Source organism: Penaeus vannamei, chromosome 42 (assembly GCF_042767895.1).
Source record: "Penaeus vannamei isolate JL-2024 chromosome 42, ASM4276789v1, whole genome shotgun sequence".
Taxonomy (NCBI): Eukaryota; Metazoa; Arthropoda; class Malacostraca; order Decapoda; family Penaeidae; genus Penaeus; species Penaeus vannamei.
The window spans coordinates 25693442-25715941 of record NC_091590.1 but is presented as its reverse complement, the minus strand read 5'-3'; the positions used below and the strand labels follow the sequence as shown (position 1 = coordinate 25715941).

Below are 22500 nucleotides of genomic sequence, written 5' to 3'. Positions count from 1 at the left end.
GTACACAAGATACTAACGTACATGCTTTATACATGCACATGCATATATGCATATGCACCTGCACACATACATACCTAGGTACATACATACATACATATATAACATAAGTAAATAATTTTTCATTTTAGTAACATATATGTGTATATATAGCTGCATGCATACATCATGATATATAGAGATTCGAGAAGTGATGTAATATAAATATATACAGTCTCCTATTTTTTATTCTACATTTTGATTTGAACTTGATGAACGCATTTTCATTACCGTTTTAGATTCATTATATTAATTGGGGAAAACAAATCATACGCAACATTCAATCTTAACATTATTCCTACACTTCAGGTTTCACACCCGGTCACGTCGAACGAACTCGTACGCCCTAGCCTAGCCACCGTTCGCTTTACCGGACATTCCTAAACACGAGGTCAGCCATGGTCAAGACAAACGAACGCGTACATATTTCCCATGATGATCAAGGTTAGTGATAAAAATAAATATTTATATTTATTAGGAATTAATTTCTGACGCAAACATTTATATTGATTTATTTATTTTATATGTACAATTACATGTACAATATATATTTATATACATACATACATACGTATGTGTTATATATACTATATATGTGTATTATATATGTATATATATACTATATTTGTGTTTTATATATATATATATATATATATATATATATATATATATATATATATATATATATATAATCATATACATATATAACACACATATCTAGTATATATATACATATATAATACACACATATAGTATATATATACATGCATATAGTATGTATGTATGTAATATATAGATAGATAGATAGATAGATACATACATATAGTATGTATGTATGTATATTTGTGTATTATATATGTATATATATATACTATATTTGTGTATTATATATGTATATATATATACTATATTTGTGTATTATATATGTATATATATATACTATATTTGTGTATTATATATGTATATATATATACTATATTTGTGTATTATATATGTTTAATATATAGATAGATAGATAGATAGATAGATAGATACATACATATATATATATATATATAGATATAGATATATATTATATATATTATATATATATATATATAATATATATCTATATCTATATATATATATATATATATATATGTATGTATCTATCTATATATATATATATATATATATATTATATATATCTATATTATATATTTTATATATATCTCTATATATAGATATATATATTATATATATATATATATAATATATATATCCTATATCTATATAGTATATATATACATATACTGTATGTATGTATCTATCTATATATATAGATAATATATAGATATATATAGATAATAATATCTATATAATTATATATATAATATATATATATATATATATATATATATATATATATATATATATATATATATATATATATATCATATAGTACATACGTACATACATATTACACGAGATTTGTTTTTTATATATAGTCATTATTATTTAGTAGTATTTCTATACTAACGCAAACGCAAGCGCACTCACACACATATTGCATATGTTTGTTTATACATACATACATACATACATACATACATATATAAAATAAAAAAGTTATCGAAGTGCAAGGGAGTTGTATATGAAATGGGTTTCCTGTATTTGTATTGTTTGGTTGCAATTTTTGCTCCTTAGTTTCAATGTATGAGTGATAGCGTTCACTACATTATTGTATCGAACAGTGGGTATTTCTTGATTGTGAGTTCCATTATTGCTAGTCTAGATAACATTCAGGAATATTTATTGGCTTGGTTAGCTTGGTTGCTGGTTGGTTTGGTCAGATATTTCTCTTATTTTAGTCTTTGTGGCTCCAAAAGGAGCCGATGTAGTTGAAAAGAGGTAATACGGAAAGTATTTACTTCTTCTCGGTCTTCTTGGGGAGGAGCAACAGCCTGGATGTTGGGCAGGACACCACCCATGGGCGATGGTAACGCCAGAGAGGAGCTTGTTGAGCTCTTCGTCGTTACGGATGGCCAGCTGCAAGTGACGGGGGATGATACGGGTCTTCTTGTTGTCACGGGCGGCATTACCTGCCAACTCGAGGAAACTTCAGCAGCCAAGTACTCCATAACGGCTGCGAGGGTACACAGGGGCACCAGCACCTACACGTTTCAGCATAGTTGCCCTTACGCAGAAGGCGGTGAATCCTACCGACGGGGAACTGAAAGGCCGGCCCTGCTTGAGCGGGACTTTGACTTGCCCTTTTACCTTACACGCCCTTACCACGACCAGACATGTTGATAGTTTGCTATGACTTTGCTCAAAAGAATCAAAAATCAATAGTTGGTACGGGGCAAAGCCTTGGTATTTATAGGTGGCTCCAGGGTGAAACGGTCTCATTGGGACATTACGTGGCAATGCGGGCTGGCCGGGGATTGAGGCCAATAGCGTGGCCCACGCTTTCCTTGGCCAGCCGAGGCTGGCGCTGGTGGTGCACCTATAAAAGGAAAAAATCATAGTTTGGAGTTTATAGCAATACCTCTTGCGAGTGTTGTCAATCATGCACACCTCCAAGACTTCCGGAAAGGCCTGCCAAGAAGGCCGGTAAGGCCCAAAAGTCTATCACCAAGGGTGATAAGAAGAAGAAGCGCAGGAGATAGAAGGAGAGCTACAGCATCTTACATCTACAAGGTGTTGAAGCAGGTCCACCCTGACACCCGGTATCTCCTCCAAGGCCATGTCCATCATGAATTCTTTCGTGAACATGACATTTTTGAGCGCATTTTCGCCGCTGATGAGGCTTCCCGCCTTGCCCACTACCACAAGCGTTCCACGATCACCAGCCGGGAGATTCCAGACCGCCGTCAGGCTTCTGCTCCCCCGGTGAACTGGCCATAACAGCATCGCTGTCAGCGAGGGGCACCCAAGGCCGGTTTCACCAAGTACACTTCTCTCTAGTAGTAAATTGCTTGGTTGCTCGGTTTTTTCCGGTCTCCTACAACAACATCGGCTCCTTTAGGAGCCACAGAACATGCCAAAGTTGATAGAAATGACGGCAATAACCAATTTGCCTTGTGCATTCTTTCAAAGTACAGTAATATCAACATTTATATATCAATGTAATATTAGTTAGAATCGTTAGATTTCGAGGTATAAGGGATTCATTTTCATCGTTTTCTACTGAAGTGTGTGTGTTTGTTCTGTATGACTTAAGGATAGAGGAAGTGTGTGTGATATATGATATACGAGAGAGAGAGAGATGAAAAGCTGTGTGTGAATATATATATAGATGTATATAAATATATATGTTGAAAGTATATATATGTCTGTATATCATAGTAACATATTATATGTCTTCCATAATTAGAAATATACCACATGCATTTTTCAATGACATATCAAATGAATAGGGTGATGTATTAATGTAAGAGACAGAGAGTGGGTGAATAGAGATTTTATATTAGACATACACATGTGTGTATATGTATACAGTTTTATATATATATATTTCAATATATTATGTATAATAGTATAGACATATATACATACATTATATAAATAAAATAAAGATATATAAATATGTTGTAGGTGTGTGTGTATATTATATAGATAGATAGATAGATAGATAGATTTGTATAATTGTCAAGACATTATATTGATTTATAATATATAAAAAAAAGCATGTGTCATTCGATCTTCAATGTTATATAACATTATTATTATACACATAAACAAGCAAACAAGATCAAATATACGGGGATATAACCACGTGCTTTAATGGTTGGCGCAAGCTTTGATTTGTAATTGTATATTTCTTAGTGTTTTCTATAAAATATTATATAATATATTGGTTGAGGTAGGTTAGGTGGGGTGTTTGGTGATTGTAGTGTTTTGTGTGTAGGCAATAATCAATATAAAACAATAGTGTGTGTTTGTTTGTTGAACTTTGAAGTCAGTCATTAACATATAGTCAATATTTTAGTCAGTCTGTTAGGTCACATTATTATTATATTTAGTAAGTGAATTATGTTGAGAAGACAGTGTGTGTCTGTATGTCTGTAATATTTGCCGGTCGGTCGTTCGACAAATATTACAATGTATATTGTTGTAGTGAATATTTAATATTTGGCATTAGTATTCATACCGGAAACGTATACGATAAGGAAATCAAGTGCGTTAGACAACATGTTGAAAGTCAGTCATGCATGGCTAAATCGTGCCTTACCTTACTAGTTGTACATACCTATCTATCTATCTATCTATGCAATGTCATTGATCTCTATTCGTCATTGCTGGTTACACTGTTGACATCAAAAACTAAAGCAAAACAAGAAAAATAATAAAAAAGGAAGCATGTCATGCTTTCATCTCAATATTGATTAGTTTAGGCCCTGACAAAGGGCCGAGGAGGATGATTTTCGATGTATGCAAGCAAGCTAGCAACCAAAAATCTTAGGCGCGCTCTCCCGCGGATACGGCGAGCAAGTTGGATATCCTTGGGCATAATGGTTTACACGCTTGGCATGGATGGCGCACAGGTTGGTGTCCTCTGAAGGAGGCCGGACCAAGGTAAAGCCTCGGAGGCTTCCCTGCAGAGCCATGACAGCAGAGGACTGGAAGCGGAGGTCAGTCTTGAAGTCCTGGGCCAATCTCACGGACGAGGCGCTGGAAGGGCAGCTTGCGGATGAGGAGCTCAGTGCTCTTCTGGTAACGGACGGATCTCACGAAGGGCAACAGTACCAAGGCCTGTAACGATGGGGCTTCCTTGACACCCTCCGGTAGCAGGGGCAGACTTAACGTGCTGCCTTGGGTGGCCAGCTGCTTGCGGGGGGCCTTGCCTCCGGTAGACTTGCGGGCAGTCTGCTTGGTACGAGCCATTGCGAATGATTGTTTGTATCTGTACAGATAGGAAACAGTCTGGCCGGCTTTTCAAGAGCTGAATTTATACCAGAGCGGGCTTGGCCGTGCGGAGGAAGTGTGTGGCTGGCACAGTGTGCGTTGGCGCCGCCCATTTCCCCGGTGTAAGCAGGACCCAGAGACCTGGCCAACTTTTACCTGTGATCAAAGGAAATCCTTGATGAGAAAATGGGACAATTAATACATGATGTCATCAACAAGGTGATTGCAAACATATGCGTGTAATGGGTCAGCTGGACTTTGGATGGATTTGAAGTGGTGTAAAACAAGTTTATTGGCTTAGAGCGGGCGGTTAAGATGAGCGGCCGCTTGATGCGGCAAGCCTGAGCGCTACGCGAGGGTAGGGAACAGGTACCATTGCTAGGGTTGGCCAGTCCGGATCATCTTCTCGTTTACTCGCAGCAAGACAAGTCGCTACCATGACTGGACGTGGAAAGGGCGGAAAGGTGTCTCGGAAAGGGGGGGGCGCCAAGCGTCATCGCAAGGTGTTGCGTGATAACATCCAGGGTATCACCAAGCCTGCCATCCGTCGTCTTGCCCGTCGTGGAGGTGTCAAGCGTATCTCTGGTCTCATCTACGAAGAAACCCGTGGTGTCCTCAAGGTATTCCTCGAGAACGTGATCCGTGACGCCGTCACATACACCGAGCACGCCAAGAGGAAGACCGTCACCGCCATGGACGTCGTCTACGGCTCTCAAGCGCCAGGGACGACACCCTGTACGGTTTCGGAGGTTAAACGTTTTCAACAAGATCAGAAATCGTACAACCACCCAAAGGACAACCATTACCAACAAAAACCCTTGGACCTATCTTAGGTCCTAAAATTATTACAGAGATATCATCGTTGACTGACTTGAGTTGATCGTGCTGGCTCTTAAGTGTTTGATATATTTAGTTAGTACTTTTTTGGCTTGTCGTCGTTAGAGGGAGCATGTTTCTGGGCAAAAATCATTTACTTACAAAGAAAGAATGACAGAGTTTACCATACATTCATACATGGATAGAATCAATGCAATTATAGGCCTATGGCAACTTGTTTGGGTATCAGAGAGTGAAATAGATCCATGTTGTAAGGGGTGACTATTATTTTATTTTTTTTTTAACACACTCTTATGTTGACGGTTAATTATGAGTGGGTGTCTATTATTTAAGTCATATAAATCATTTTTGGCCCACACGACTCGATATATAAATGTAGTTTGTTTGTGTATATTTAGTGAGCGTTATATACTTGTGTGTACGAGGGGTGGTGGATTTGTGTTAATGACTAACTAACTACAAGGATAGCTTGACTTACAATATTGAAGAATCAATAGTAGCGTCACAATGTTGCAGATGAAGTGAGCATCATATTGGAGGGATGCACAAGTTTTGTTTTCTTTTAAATTACTAGTATGTTTTGTTAGTTGGTGTTACTTAGTCATTACATATATGCCTGAACGAAGTAACACAAAGAAGCAATCAACAATACTTCAGTTATTCATAATTGTTGAGTTCTTTCGTACGTCTTATATAAACGTTTATGAAAGATAAGTGAAAGAATATCAGAGCTTTGTCAAAACACACACATTCAAAACCATTCATTCAGTCACACTCACTCACTCAATCACTCAATCAATCACTATTAACAAACAGAATCCAAACTAAATACACATCTCACACACAAACCAAACCAAAGACAAAGACAAAACAAACAACTACTTGTATCAAGCATGAACACAGCAGAGCAGACCACACCACACCACAGCATAATCATACACAAGGACCAAACAACAAACACAACTAAAATGTAGTCAGTCAGTCAGTCGGTCACTTACCAAATAACCAGCTATCAGTCTGTACGATTGATTACACGACCGGCACAAACACAGACAAAGAAACAAACACAGTTACATGTAGCCACACACACACGAAAACAACAACAACAAAAGATCCAAGGAACAAGAAACATACACCAACACCAATAACAACAAACAGGGGGGGAGGGGAGGGGGGACCCAACAACCAAAAACACAACAAACAACAACAAACCAAATTCAAAAGACAGAGTCAAATCAAAAAACAAGACAAAACGAAACAAATCAAATCCAATCCATTTCATTTCACATTACTTTACTTTGCTCTTGCCTCGGGGAGACCTACACGGCCGAGCCTTGGACTGTGTCACACAGAAATGGACTCTATGCGTACTGATACACACAAATATAGGCCTTATTCGCTGTATAAACACTGAGACACACAAATATAGGCCTTATTCGCTGTATAAACAACAGCTAACTACCAAACTGGTATTCCGGTCTTTTTGGCAACGCTTTTTTTTTGACAGAAAATATCTCGAGTAATCATTGTTTTACAGCCCGTACAATACAAATATGTTGAAACAAACTGTAGGCAAAGGTAGACTAAACAAACACGTGTCAATGAACAAGTCTCAAATACTAGCTTATCATACCAAATAACAATTTCTGCAATCGATATTCACACAAATAATCACATATTAAACATGTTGCATGAAGGAAAGGTCCTGCCTTATAATAGGTTGGATCGTTCAAGAGGAAGATGCTCATATTCATTACATTTTAAGAATGTTTGTTTGGAAGTAAATATTGTTGAAAATATTATTGGTGTTGCATTTATGTTTGATTTTATTATTATTAAATGCCTGTTGTACATGTCTTTATCAATTATTACAACCGCAATTTTGTTTATAAGTTAATTTTTTTCATGTATTGTATTTTGGGAATTTTTTTTTTTAAATAACTATTGAACTCTGCATCAATATGTTGGTACTCATTGATTTCATAACATTCAGATACTGATATGTAATGCTTATCACATTATTTTGGGGGTAAATACAAGGTGCCTTGGTGTCTCACCCACATATTTGGGTAAAAGGGATCATATATAGGGGACATAAAATTCCGTATAAAAAAATATTTTATTTTGGGAAAATTTCAGTGTTATCTTGTTTTTTTATCCAGAAATCATTTATGCAATCTAACACATTCATATTTTCTTAAAAATTTTTTTTTTTTATATAGGTTTACACAATTATGCAAAATCAAATAATATATATATATTTTGATTAGAAAAAATTTAATAGATATTGATTATAGGATTTATAGCACTTTATGAAACAAAAGAAAGACAGAAGATACACACACACACACACACACACACACACACACACAACACAAAAAACCAAAAAAACCAAAAAAAAAAATAAAAAAAAAAATAATAATTTTTTTTTTTTTTTTGAAAAAAATAAGTATAAAAAAATTTTTGTTATTATTTATATTTTTATTTTTATTTTATATAAAATATATATTTATATATATATTATATATATAATATATATAAAAAAACATATAAAAATATAATTTTTTTTATTCATATACATAAATATATTTTGTATCTATGCACACATACACATCTTTTGAAAAAATACATTAATTAATTATTGTAAAACATGTTTAATTTATTTTTTTTTTTCTTTTTTCTTTTTTTTTTTTTTCCCATATTTATTTTTTTTTTCTATACATATACATTTATAGTAATACATATACATAAACATATTTATACTTATACATAGATACATACATACATGGATGTATATGGGGGGTTTGGGTGGGTTCATGTGGGTGTCTGTGTGGGGGGGGAAAATATATATATGTGTGTGTTGTGTGTGTGTGTTTTGGGGTTTGGGGAAATTTTCAAAATTTCATCATTTTTCATTAATATTTATTAATAATTATATATATAACATTACTTTTTTAAAATTTTACTTATCACTGTTGTTGGGCACATATTTGCAATTATTTTTTTTTCCCTTTATTTTTCAACAACATTAATCACAATCATTATTTTATTTGTGAACTTTAAATTTTTTAATTAATTATAGTTTATCATATAGATTAAGATATTTTATTATTTATGTTATAATATTCACATTTTTTCATTTATATATATATATTTTTTTTTGATATGTCATTTTTTTAAGCCCCGTATCTAAAGGGAATAATATATCTTTTTCATTGTTTTAATCTTTTATTTTTTTTTTATTTGTATATATCTATATATTTATTTTTTTATTTTTAAATTTTTTCCCCTTTTTTAATTTTTTTTTTTACAATTATAATTTTTTTTCTTTCTTTTTTGTATTATTTATATTATTAGTACTTTTTTTAGTTTTCTTATTTTGTTATTTGTATCTATATTATTTTCTCTATTATTTGCCCTTCTTTTTCTATTTTGATGTTTTATTACATTATTTCATTAACCATATAATTTTACTTTTTCTTTATCTTTTTAAGGGTTTTTATTTTTTTCTTTTTTTTTTCTTTTTTTTGCTTTTATATATATTCCTTTTTTTTTTTTTTGCAAGTATATTTTACTTTTTTATGTTTTCCCGTTACAATAATTTGTTGGGGTTTAAAAAAATATTTATAATATTACTTTGTTTCCATTTTCATATTGTGTTTCCATTATTTACCAAAATTTTTTTTTTATTTATTTTATCTAAAATTTTACAATTTTATATAGATATATTTTTAAATTTTTTTTTATAATAATAAATACACTATATTAAAAATAAAAATTTTTCGTTAAATTATTTTTTTAAAAAAATTTTACACTTTTTCAGGTTGTTCATTTTAAAATTTTTTTATCATTATATTTTTTAACCATTAACAAACATATCAACATGAAAAATTTTTCCCAAAATTTTATTTTTAAAATCTATTCTATATCATTTTAACATATTCTCATCCATTTGGGCTATTTTGGGGGGGGGGTGGTTTTGTTGGGATACATATTTCTCGAGTTACATGACCTTTTTCAATATATCCTTTTATTGGTTTATTTGTCAAATATATTATGTTTTTTTTTAATGTTTTTTTTTTTTTCCCGGCTCCCAAAACCCCTTTCCCAGGGGCAAAATGTCATTTTTTATCATTTGTTGAGAAACACAAATATATATTTGATAGGCATTTTGGGAAGTTACCATGACTTTATTGTGTTTTTGATTTATTTAACGTAAATTTTCATTTTAACTGATTTTCAGATATTTCTATTCTTGGGTCATTATCATAAGTTCCAGGGTTTTTATTTTTTTTTTATTTTCTATTTATCTTCATTAGAACTTTGATTTAGATTTTCAAAAATTTTTTTAAATTTTTTGTATCTTTTTTTCAGATTTTTCCCTGTAATCAAAAAAATTTGTCATCAATACATTTTAAAAAGAACAAAGTTATAGGCTATGCCATCTTTTTTTTTTTTTTTTTAATTAAATAATTTTTTTCCCTTGTCTCTTCTTTCTCAAATTTAAACATTTTTTTTTCTTTTCTTTTTCATTTTTTAATCCATAAAAAAAATTTTATCATATATATCTATATTTAAAATAAATATAGAAAATATATATATATATAAAAAAAATTATATCATTATGTATATTATTATTTTTATTTATATAAAATTTATATGTATGTTAAATATATATTTTTTTTTTTATTTTTAAAAATATAAAATAAATATATACAAAAAATATAAAGTATAAAAATGTATGTATGCATATAATAAAATTTTTTTTTTTTTTTTTCTAAAAATACATACATACATAAAAAATAATACATAAAAAAAATAATACATACAAAAACACACCCCACACACACACACCAAAACACACACACACACACACACACACACACACACACACAACACACACACACACACACACAACAAAAAAAAATTTTTGATGGAGTGGTGGTGGTGAGGGTGAGGGTGAGTTAAAAAAAAAGTAAAATAAATGAAATAAGTAAGTAAAAATAAAAGTGACTGTGACTGTACTGTGACTGTGACTGGGCGTCTGTGTTGGGGGGTGCACCAACCCCCTGATAAAAACAGAGTGATATATTTTTTTTTGGGGCACAAAACATATGTAAATCATTTAAATTAAAAGGGGTTTTTGATATTTATTTTTTTTAAAAATAAGTGTGGAAGAGGTTTATTTGCTGTATAATGACACGACACGTGTGGGGCTGTTATGTTGAATAAAACATTGCCTTCTCCCCCCCCCCTTATTTCCCCTTCCAAAGCCCCATTCACTTTTCTCTCCTTTTTTCCATTTGGTTCTCCCCCCTTTATCCATCATGGTTGCCTTCCATTTTTGTTATTCAAAATAGTAAGGGGGATATGTTGGGTTAGCTTGAGGTAAAAAAAAGAAAAGGGGTGTGTGCCAAAACAAAAAACCCCCCCAACCCCCCCACACACCCCCCCACCACCCCCCCCACCCCCCCCCCACCCCCCCCCCCCCAACCCCACCCCCCCAAACCCCCCCCCAAATCCTTTCCAGGGTTGGGTTTTTCATTTACTTTGATTGCCCGGGGGAAATTTTTTTGTATTCTCCCCCGGGGGGTTTTTAAAACCCCTTTTTTAAGGTTTTTCACTGGGCGGGCGAGATCAAAAATTTTGAACGAGGCCCTTGGGGACATCTTTTAAGGGTTTTACATGTATTTTATTTATCAATAATATTTTTTCCCCCTTCCCCCCTCTCCCTCCTCTCCCTCCCCTTCCCCTCCTCCCTTTTTCCCCCCCCTTTCCTCTCCTCTCCCCTCCCTCCCCCCCCTCCCCTTCAAAAGTTCAAACTATTTTTTTTAAATTTTTTTTGTTTATAGACATATTTTATGGTATATTTTTTTAACCTGTTAAAAATTTTTGATTGTTTACGTATGTAGGGGATTTTTACTCAAATAGGATTAGGTTGGGAAACACACCAAAGTGGAGGTCTTGTTTTTTAATAAAAAAAACGGAACCCCCCCTTCCCCCCCCCCCCCCCCTCTTGCTTTTTCCCCAAATTTTTTTTTATTTTTCCCGACAGCCCCCTTTTTCCTTTTAATTTTTATCTTTCAATTTTCCAAAAAAAAACTAAAAAATTTCCCCAAAATTTTTAAAAATTTTTATATTTCTTCACAAAATCAATAAGATAAAACAATCTGTTAATCACCCCCAAAACCCAAATCCTTCCCTGTTTTTTTTTCCCTTGGGGAATTTTTTAGTCCTCCTTTTTATTCCAACTGTCGTCGCGTCCATCCTGCGGGGACAGTCTTCTGATACAGACCGTTTTCTTTTTTTTTTGTGTGTGTATTGTGAAAAAACCCCTTGGGGAAAGGCTCTTTTTTTGGGTTTTTTATGACACAGTGACGGCAAAAAAAATACACCGGATTTTTTTTTAAAAAAAGCATTTTTTTGGACGTTTTTTTTTTTTTTAAGGGGAAACCCCGGGAAAGGGGCCCTTTTTTTAAGGTTATTGTTTAAATTACTGTATTTTTTGTACCCTTGTTAATTTTTTAATTTTTATTATTATTATTTATTTTATATTTTATTTTTTTTTTTTTTCATATTATAAAAGGGAAAAAATTTTTAAAAAATTTTAAAATATATATTTTTTGTTATTTATTGAAAAAAATAATTTTTTACGTAAAGTGTTTTTTTTTTTTTTTTTTTTTTAAAAAGGGGATTGATTTTGTTATGGAAAAAAAAACCAATATATTTGTTTATTTAAAAAAATATTGCAAAATTTCTTTTTAATAAATGATAAAAAAAATACATATATTACTCTTTGACAATTTTGTTTTGACGGGAAAAATTTTAAAATTTTATATATATTAAAAAAAATATATTTTATATATATATATATATATATAAATTTTTAATAAAAAATAAATTTGGAAAAATTTAAAGTAACAAAATTAAATATTTATATTTGGTTTTTATGATAAATGTTTACAAATGTTCATCGCATCTTTGAATAAACCAAAACTTTTTTTTTTCGTAGTATTTTTTAAATAGAACCCAAAAACCGTTTTTTAATTTTTGGGGGTAAAAAGGGGTTTTTTTTTTTAGTTTTTTAAATATGTTATTTTAACCCCATAAAACCAATATTTTTAATATAAAAGGCCCCCCCCCAAGGGGATACTTATATCATTTAAAAAAACGTTTTTTGGGGGGTTTTTTTAATTCACTTTTTCCCCCCCCTTTTTCCCCCCCCAAACCATCGGTCGCCCCCCTCACCCCCTTTCCCCGGGAAAAATTGTCATTTATTGTTTTTTTTTTCCAAAGGGGGTTGGGGGGACACCAAAGCCTTTCAGTTTTAAAACAGTGTTTTGGGTTTTTAAAAATGGGCATTTTTGTATACTTTTTAAAAACACCTTTTTGTTGAACGGACATTTTTTTGAAGGAACTCCCCCCATATTTGGATAGAAAAACCAAACTTTTTTTGTATTGTGTTTTTTTTTTTTTTAAAAAAAATACCCGGGGGGGGTGATTTTGCTTGCTGCCCATAAGAAAAAATGAAATAAAAAAACAAAAAACCCAAATTTGATTATTCTTTTTAAAATTTTTTTATTTTTTTCTTCCATCTTCTGTTTTTTAAAAAAAACCCCGGGAGGGGGGATCCCCCAAAAAATTTTGTTGTTTTTAAAAGGTAAAAATTTGGGCCCCCTGTTTTTTTTTACAAAAGGGGCATAATTTGTCTATATAAAAATTGTATTTCTTTTATGTCAATTTCGGGGATGCTTTTTAGGATATTGTCAATTTAGTTTTAAAAACCTCATGTCTTTTCTTCATTTTAAATTTTTTACAAAAGATTTTTACATGCTTTATACATGAAACATGATTTAATATGACCTGCACAATAATCCCCAGATACATATATAACGGGGGGGTTAATTTTCATTTTAGTAAATATATGTTATATATAGCTGAGATACATCATGATAGAGATTCGAAAGGTTGTAATATAAATATAAAACAGTCTCCTTTTTTTAAATTTTTACATTTTGATTTGAATGAGGGAAGGTTTTTCAACCTTTAAATTTTCATTATAAAAATTGGGGAAAACAAATCAAAAGAAAACATTCAATCAAAATTTTTCCCCACCTTTTTCCCCCCCGGTCCGTCGAACGAACTCGTACCCCCTAGTTTAGCCACCGTTCGCTTCCCCCGGACATTCCAAAAACACGAGGTAAAACCATGGTCAAGACAAACGAACGCACAAAACCCTTAAAAATGATGATCAAGGTTAGTGATAAAAATAAATATTTATATTAATTAGGAAATTTTAATTTTCCCCAAAATTTATATTATTTTTTTTTTATATGAAAACGTACATGTACAAATATATTTTATACATACAAACATACGTATGTGTTTATATATACTATATATGTTTTTATATATGTATATATATACTATATTTGTTTTTATATAAAAATTATATATATATACTATATGTGTTTATTATATATATATATATATATATATATATATATATATATATATATATATAAAAATATATATATATATATAATATATATATTATAATATATAAAATATATATATATAATATAATATAGATAAAATTATAGTTTTATAGATAAAATAATATATAAATAATATATATTATATAAAATATATATATAAAATTATATATATATAATATATATATATATATATATATATATATATAAATATAAAATATATATATATAATATATATATATTTTATATATATAAATATATATATATTATATATATATAAATATATATATAAAAATATATATTAAAATAAAATATATATATATATAAATAGATATGTATATATTTTTATATATATATATCTATATCTATATTTATAATAAAATATTATATAAAAATTTTAATATATATTTTATTATATATATTTTAATATATATATATATATTTTAATATATATATATATATATATATATATATATATATATATATATATATATATATATATTATATATATATAGTACAAAATTTTAAAAAGGATTTTTTTTTATAAAAGTCATTTTTTTTATGGTATTTCTATATCGCAAACGCACGCGCACTCACACATATTGCATATGTTTGTTTATACATACATACATACATACATACATATATAAAATAAAGTTTCGAAGTGAAGGGGAGTTGTATATGAAATGGGTTTCCGATTCTTTTTAGGTTGCAATTTTGCTCAGTTTCAATGTATGAGTGATAGCGTTCACTACATTATTGTACCGACAGTGGGTATTTTATTGTGAGTTCAATTATTGCTGTCTAGTTTTTCAGAATATTTAGGTTTGGTTTGTTTTGCTGGTTTTTTTAATTTTCCTTTTTTAAATCTTTGTGGCCCCAAAAAGGAGCCGATGTAGTTAAAAAATTAAGGGAAAAGGTATTTACTTTTTCCCGGGTCTTCGGGGGGGAGGCCCCCCGGATGGGGGGCCCAGGACACCCCCCTGGGCGATGGTAACGCCAGAGAGGAGCTTGTTGAGCTCTTCGTCGTTACGGATGGCCAGCTGGAGGGGGGATGATGGGTTTTTTTGTCACGGGCGGCTTCCCCTGAAACCAGGACTTCAGACCCCAAAGACCCATAAACGGCTGCAGGTACACAGGGCACCAGCACCTCCCGTTCAGCATGTTTCCCTTTAGCAAAAGGGGGCGGTAAACCCTACCGAGGGGAACAAAGGGCCGGCCCGCTTGGGGGGGTTTTTTTGATTTCCCCCTTTTACCTTACCGCCCTTACCACGACCAGACATGTTGATAGTTTCCCATGACTTTGCTAAAAAGAATCAAAAATCATAGTTGCGACGGGAAAAACGGTATTTTAGGTCCCAGGTAAACGGTCTCTTTGGTGGGCAATGCGGGATGGCCGGGGATTGAGCCAATAGCGTGGCCCGTTTTTCCTTTTGGGCCAGCCGAGGGGGCCCTGGTGGTGCACTAAAAAAGGAAAAAACTGTTTGGAGTTTTTAGAATACCTCTTGCGAGTGTTGTCAATCATGCCACCCAAGACTTCCAAAAGGCGCCAAGAAGGCCAAGGGCCCCAAAAAGTCACCAAGGGTGATAAGAAGAAGAAGCCGGGAGGAAGGAGAGCTACAGCATCTACATCTACAAGGTGTTGGCGGGTCCACCCTGACACCGGTATCTCCTCCAAATGTCCATCAGGGAATTTTTCTAAGACATTTTTGAGCGCATTGCCGTTGAGGTTTTCCCCCTTTGGGCCCACTACAAAAAGGGTTCCACCATCACCAGGGGGAGTTTCAACCCCCCGGGGTTTTGCCCCCCGGTGAACGGGCCCAAACACCCCGTCACGGGGGCAAAGGCCGTCCCCTACACATTTCCTCTAAGTAAATTGTTTGGTTGCTCGGTTTTCCCGGTCTCCAAAACAACATCGGTTTTTTTTAGGAGCCACAGAAATAAAATTTTGAAAAGAAATGAAAACCAATTTCCGTATTTTTTTCAAAGTACAGTAATATCAACAAAATATCAATGTAATATTCGTTTTAATGTTAGGGTTTCATAAGGGGTTCATTTTCATCGTTTTTTACTGAAGGGGTGTGTTTTGCCCGTCTGTATGATTTAAGGGTAGAGGAAGTGTGGATGATAAAAGAGAGAGAGAGAGAGAGAGAGAGAGAGAAGGCTTTTTGAAATATATATAAATTTTAGAAATATATGTTGAAAGTTTTATAGCCTGTATATCATAGGGAACATATATTCCCTTTCCCTAATTAGAAATATTTAAATGCATTTTTTATGACATATTTTAATGAATATAAGGGATTTAAGTAAGAGACAAAAGAGGGGAAAAGATTTATATTAAAAACACGTGTATATGTATACAGTTTTATATATATATATTTCATATTTATTTTATAGTTAGAATAATAATAATTATATATATAATATATAAATATGTTGTAGGGTGTGTGTGTGTGTGTATATTATATAGATAGATAGATAGATAGATATATAGATAGATAGAAAAGATTTTAAAATTTTCAAGACATTATATTGATTTAAAATATAAAAAAAAAAGCATGTGTCATTCGATTTTAATGTTATATAACAAATTTTTTATAAAACATAAACAAACAAACCCAAATCAAATATGGGGATATAACCACGTGCTTTAATGGGTTGGGAATTTGATTTTTAATTGTATATTTCTTAGTGTTTTTATAAAATATTATATAATATAATTTTGAGGTAGGTTAGGTGGGGTGTTTGGGGATTTTAGTGTTTTTGTGTAGGCAAAATCAAAATAAAACAATATGGTTTTGGGTTTTTTGAACCCGAAGTCAGTCCCAAAATATAGTCAATATTTTGTCCCGTCTGTTAGTCACATTATTTTATATTTAGTAATGAATTATGTTGAAGACAGTGTGTGTCTGTATGTCTTTTTCCGGTCGGTCGTTCGACAAATATTACAATGTATATTGTTGTAGTATTTAATATTTGGTATATTCATAAGAAACGTATACGATAAAAATCAAGTGCGTTGACAACATGTTGGGAAAATCAGTCATGGGGGGTTTTGCCTTCCCTTTCTAGTTGCATACCTATCTATCTATCTATGCAATGTCATTGATTCTATTCGTCATTTGGGCATTTGAAATCAAAACTTTAAAAAAAAAAAAAAAAGGAAGCATGTCATGTTTTCATCTCAATATTGATTTGAGGCCCCAAAAAGGGCCCGGGGGGGATATTTTTATGTTTCAAGCAAGCTAGCAAAACCAAAAATTTTTGGGGCGCTCTTTTCCCCGGATACGGGAGCAAAAATATTGGGATAATGGTTACATTTCCTAGGGTGGCCACGGTTGGGCCTGAAGAGGGCCCACCAGGTGCCTCCCCCGGCTTCCCCCCCGAGCCCCGGGAGAGGACTGGGAAACGGAGGTCAGTCTTGAAGTCCCCGGGCTTCACGGACGAGGCGCCGGGGAAGGGGAGCTTTCCCGGGTGAGGAGCTCAGTGCTCCCTGGTAACGACGGATCTCACGAAGGGAACAGTACCAGGTTAACGATGGGGCTTCTTGACAACCCCCGGAGCAGGGGGGAAATTACGTGCTGCCTTGGTGGGCCGCTGCTTGCGGGGGGCCCTTTTCCCCGGGTGGGCTTGGGGGAGTCTGGGCCGGTAAGGCCCTTCGAATGAAATTTTTTGGGGAAAAAGTCTGGCCGGCTTTTTTAAGAGCTGAATTTATACCAGAACCCGGGGTTGGCCGTGCGGAGAAGGGGGCTGGCACAGGGCCCCTTTCCGGTTAAAATGGCAAACCGAGACCTTTTCAACCCTTTATCAAAGGAAAAACTTTAAGAAATGGGGGCAATTAAATGATGCCCCCAACAAATTGCCAAAAATCCCAAACAATGACTTTGGGTGGATTGGAAGGTGGGGCAAGTTTTTTGTGGGGCGGGGGTTAAAAGAGGGCCGCTTTTTGGGGAAACCTGAGGGGCCCACGCAGGGGGGGCGGGCCCCTTGTTGGGTTTTCCAGGGGGAAACCCCTCTTCCAGGGTTTGGTTCTTTCCAAAAAGGAAAAAAAAAACTGGGTTTTGAGGAGGGCCGCCACCAGCGTTTGGGGCCGTTCCCAAAGGGAAAAAGTTGGGGTTTCGTTTATTAATTTGGCAAAAAGCCAAGCCCTTTTAGCGCTGCTTACCAACCGGAAGACTTTATTATCAACTCTCCCGAACTAGCGGGAAAAAAGATTTAAATTTTCCCAAAAGGAAAAAAATAGGAAATTTTCAGGACCAGTTTGAGATGAAAAAGGCCTTTGCAAAAAAGGTTGGGGGTTAGCCGTCAAAAAAAAAAGTTTTTAGGTTATCAGGTTGTGTCAGGTTTTTAAGTTCATTGGTTTTAGGTTTTGGCCGTTTTTTAATCCCCTCACCGAAGGTGGCCCCCCGGGGGGTGGGCCCCGAGGGGGTCCCTTGGGAGGACCGCCGTGGGGAAAAAGGGTTTTTTTTTTTTAAAAAGACTTTATTCCACAAAGTCTTACCAAAAGACGAGTCAAAACAGCCCCGCAATTTGGTTGGGAAAACCAAAAGGAGGATTAGGGGCCCCAGGGAAAAGAAATCAAAGGAAAAAAAAAAGAAAAACACCAACTTCCTATTAAAGGGGGCCCGAAGAGAGAAGGAAATTCCCGAAAAATCATCCCAAAGGAACCATGGAAAAAAAAATTTACTTTAAAAATGGGGAAACCCAAATAACCGAACCCTTTCAAAAAAAAATAGACAAACAAGAAATTAAAAAAGCTGCCTTGTTTTTGGGGGAAAGGGGAAAATGATTATTCCCAAATCCACCCCAGGGGGAAGAAAAAGATTGTATTTTAATACAAAGGGCCCCCCCCTCAAAGAAAGGAAAAAATGCAGAAAACTTTTGGGAAAAACAGATGAACGGTTCCCCTGAAAGAACTTGAAAACCCCTGGACCATCATGATTTGGGACCAAAATAAATTAAAAAAGAAAAAATCTCCCCGATTTTTAAACAAACAAATGAAATTTGTTCTTAAACCAAATACAGATTTTCCCCCCATAATGAAAAAGGGAACCTAAAAAAAAAAAAAGGGCCCTTAGTTGCCCCCAAGGTAAAAAAAGGGGAACCCTTTCCCATCACACCAAAACATTGGGCAGCCAAAATTCCCCTTTTTTTAGTAAAATTCCCCTCCACCAACAAGGAAATTGGTTTAGAGACCATTGGAAGAGGAAATTAAGAAAACAAAATTTTAGGATTTCCAAATTTCCTATATTTCAATATCCCTAATATCCCCTCAAAAAAGACTTTATCACGATTAACAAAATTTTTAAACAAGACAGATTTTACTCTCTGTCAAGGGGGAAACAAAAAACCTTTTTAAAACAGGAAATTAATTATTTAAAACCCGAACCTACAACCCGAGCCTCTCGATGTTTAAAAAGCCAAAAATTTAAAACCAAAAGAACAGTTAGATTTCCTTTTCTAGGGGTGCCATCTGCTCCAAACCAATACTAGCCAATGTTTAGAAAAGGAAAATGTTCAGGCAAAATGCCCAAACCGCCCGAGCCACCCCCATGCCTTTCCCCCAAATGCCCCAAAGGTAAACTTTTCAAAAACCAAAAAACCTGACTTTTCCAAGTTCCCAATTCCCCCAAAATCCCAATCAATTTACTTTAAACCTTTATCAGCCGGGAACCAGTTCCCGAAGAAAAACAAACCAAATAGACTATATCAAAAAGAAACCAAATTTTCGGGGCAAAAGACAATACACCCCAAACCAAGAAAGACCCTTCAGATTCACAGAGTACTCCTTTTGCCGAAATTTCCCCAAAAAACCCCCCCAAAGAATATTGAATCTTATTTCATTAGAACCAATAATGGAACAACCCAACCCAAAAATTTAAACGTTTTGGTCCCGCAATTTAATTTTATAATGACAAATCTACCAAACATTATCAAGACCCCAATATCCTTAGATTTAAATCCTTTTCCCCACCAGAAGGCATCTTCTCTCTCAGAGGGTTTATGTAGTAGAATTACAAAGGAACCTCTGGAACAGCTAAAAAGAAAACATCTAATCTAGAAATATTTGCACACAGTAGTCAAAATGAAAGCTTTGCAGAAACTTCTCCTCCCAAAAATGAAATTCCCTTCCCCCTACAAAAAAACAGAACTAAGAACAATAACAAAAACGACTATGGATACTAAGAACAAACCAAAAAAAATTGCAATTGGGAAATAGGTGGATTAAGGGGTATTCCCTTTTTTTGGGGCTCCCTTTGGGACGATTGACATTGCAATTTACAAAAAACCATTTACGAAGGAATTAATATAAAATTCCCCGGATATCAAATCTTTCAACTTTCCCATTCTAGGAGAGGTCCCAGAGGGCTGATGACACTGGTTAAAAATCCATACCCAGCCATATAACTAAACCCAGCAACCCCAGGCCACAATATAGAATCTTTAGCTATATCAATTCATTTACAGGAAGAAATCATAGATATTTACAATTGCTACCGTCCCCCTAGAAACAATTGTATTCTGGAATTAGATGAACTTTTCAGTATAGCAGAAAATAGTCCCATCCTCCTTGGAGGAGATTTTAATGCTCACCATCCTCTTTTCAATGACCCAACATCCTATCGACCACTTCTGAAAGATCCTCCAGGAATACATATAGAACATCATCTCTCCAATAGCCTCCATATACAAATTCTAAATAAGACTAAGGCTACCCACATAAGAGGAGGAGTCCTAGATTTAACCTTCACTAATGATTATCTAGCTTCTAATGCAAACTCCTCCTTTCACGAGCACCTAAACAGCGACCATTCAGCCTTAATCATTACTATAGAAATACCTAGGATGAACTCCCCACCTTACCAACCAAAATGGAATACGCACAAAGCAAACTGGGGTAGATTCCAAAAACTCATTGAAATATGGGCTTCTTCCTATCAAATTGGTGACAAAACTCTTGATAAACTAGAAGAAGACTTCAAAACAGCAATCACAGAAGCTGCCAACTCCAGATACCATTATGTAAACCCTTTTCCAAAGAGCACCAGGATCACTGGTATTACAGTAACAGAGTCGCTGAACTACATCACAGAGTGAATATAACTAAGAAAAACTTATCAAAGTTCCCCTCCAAGGATAATCTCGACTTGTATCGAGACACCTTAAGACACGTAAAAGAGAGCTATGGGATATACGAACTGAAAAATGGCTTGCCTGGTGCGAAACTTTAAATTCCCACACAAAGATTAAAGATATTTGGAGCCATCTCCGCAAAGCCACTGGCTGCTATAGGACTAATCGAATCGGCACATCCTGATCCTCAAGGTGAAGCCAACAAACTAATAAATCAGTTTGCTACCAGATCGTCTTCCAGTAATTTAGACCAAAATACTGTGGAAGCCTTGGCAATAAACAGACCACTACAACTTCACATAATAGAAAACGCAATCGAAGATTCAGATGATACTGACCATCCTATTACCATGGCAGAAATCAATAAAGCCATTAATATACACAAAATCTCAGCTCCAGGGGATGATAGAATATCATATGTCATGATGAAGCACTTAGGACCCAAAGGAATGGATTTCTTACTTCATTTATACAATAAATCTTACAAAGAAAGAAAAGTACCGTCTGCCTGGAAAAGTGCCATAATAAAACCCATACCAAAAAACAACGATCCCAAGTCTTTCAGACCAATTTCACTACTTAGCTGCTTGGGTAAAACCCTTGAAAGAATCATTCTAAACAGAATGCTGTATAAACTCCCTGATCTTCACCATAACCTTTTTGCCTTCAAAAAGAATACTGGTACCTCTGACAATATTGCTACTTTAAGATCAATGCTGGATCAAGGCAAGGCCACTTTAGTTTTCCTTGACCTGGAAAAAGCCTTTGAGCTTGCGGACCCTATAATAATTTCAACAATTCTAGCGGAAAAAGGAGTGAAAGGACATCTTCTGGCCTGGATTACAGACTATTTTACACAAAGAAAAGCTACAGTGATATTCCAAGGACACCTATCGAATACCCTTATTTTTGAAAAAGGTACACCTCAGGGAGGCATCCTCAGTCCAACTTTATTTAATCTACTAATTGAAAAACTGGTCAACCTTCCTTTCCGAAATAACACCACCTTACTGAGCTATGCAGATGACCTGCAGTTGATAACCACAGGTCCACATCAACTACTAAAGCTCAAAAGGATCTAATAACCCGTGTCTTCCCCTTTGGG

At 34.0% G+C, this 22500-nt stretch overlaps 2 protein-coding genes and 2 pseudogenes across 2 annotated transcripts in view; 2 read left to right on the top strand and 2 right to left on the bottom strand.

The window, feature by feature from the left end:
* Positions 1-1942: 1942 nt before the first annotated feature.
* On the bottom strand, positions 1943-2323 carry LOC113814315 (histone H2A-like; annotated as a pseudogene).
* Positions 2324-3042: 719 nt separating this feature from the next.
* LOC113807432 (histone H3, embryonic) lies at positions 3043-4964 on the bottom strand. Its single transcript, XM_070118710.1, is given in 7 exon segments — positions 3043-3108; positions 4424-4537; positions 4539-4673; positions 4675-4740; positions 4742-4768; positions 4770-4790; positions 4792-4964. Coding segments are annotated over 7 exon segments (543 nt in total). The 5' UTR covers positions 4906-4964.
* A 399-nt stretch (positions 4965-5363) lies between these two features.
* LOC113815429 (histone H4-like) lies at positions 5364-5680 on the top strand (annotated as a pseudogene).
* Positions 5681-15781: 10101 nt separating this feature from the next.
* The window catches only part of LOC113815413 (histone H2B), a 7458-nt gene continuing 739 nt past the window's right edge, over positions 15782-22500 (top strand). Inside the window, 3 exon segments of the mRNA XM_070118563.1 lie at positions 15782-15860; positions 15863-15902; positions 15904-15945. Of these exon segments, the coding sequence (XP_069974664.1) occupies positions 15782-15860; positions 15863-15902; positions 15904-15945 (161 nt within the window).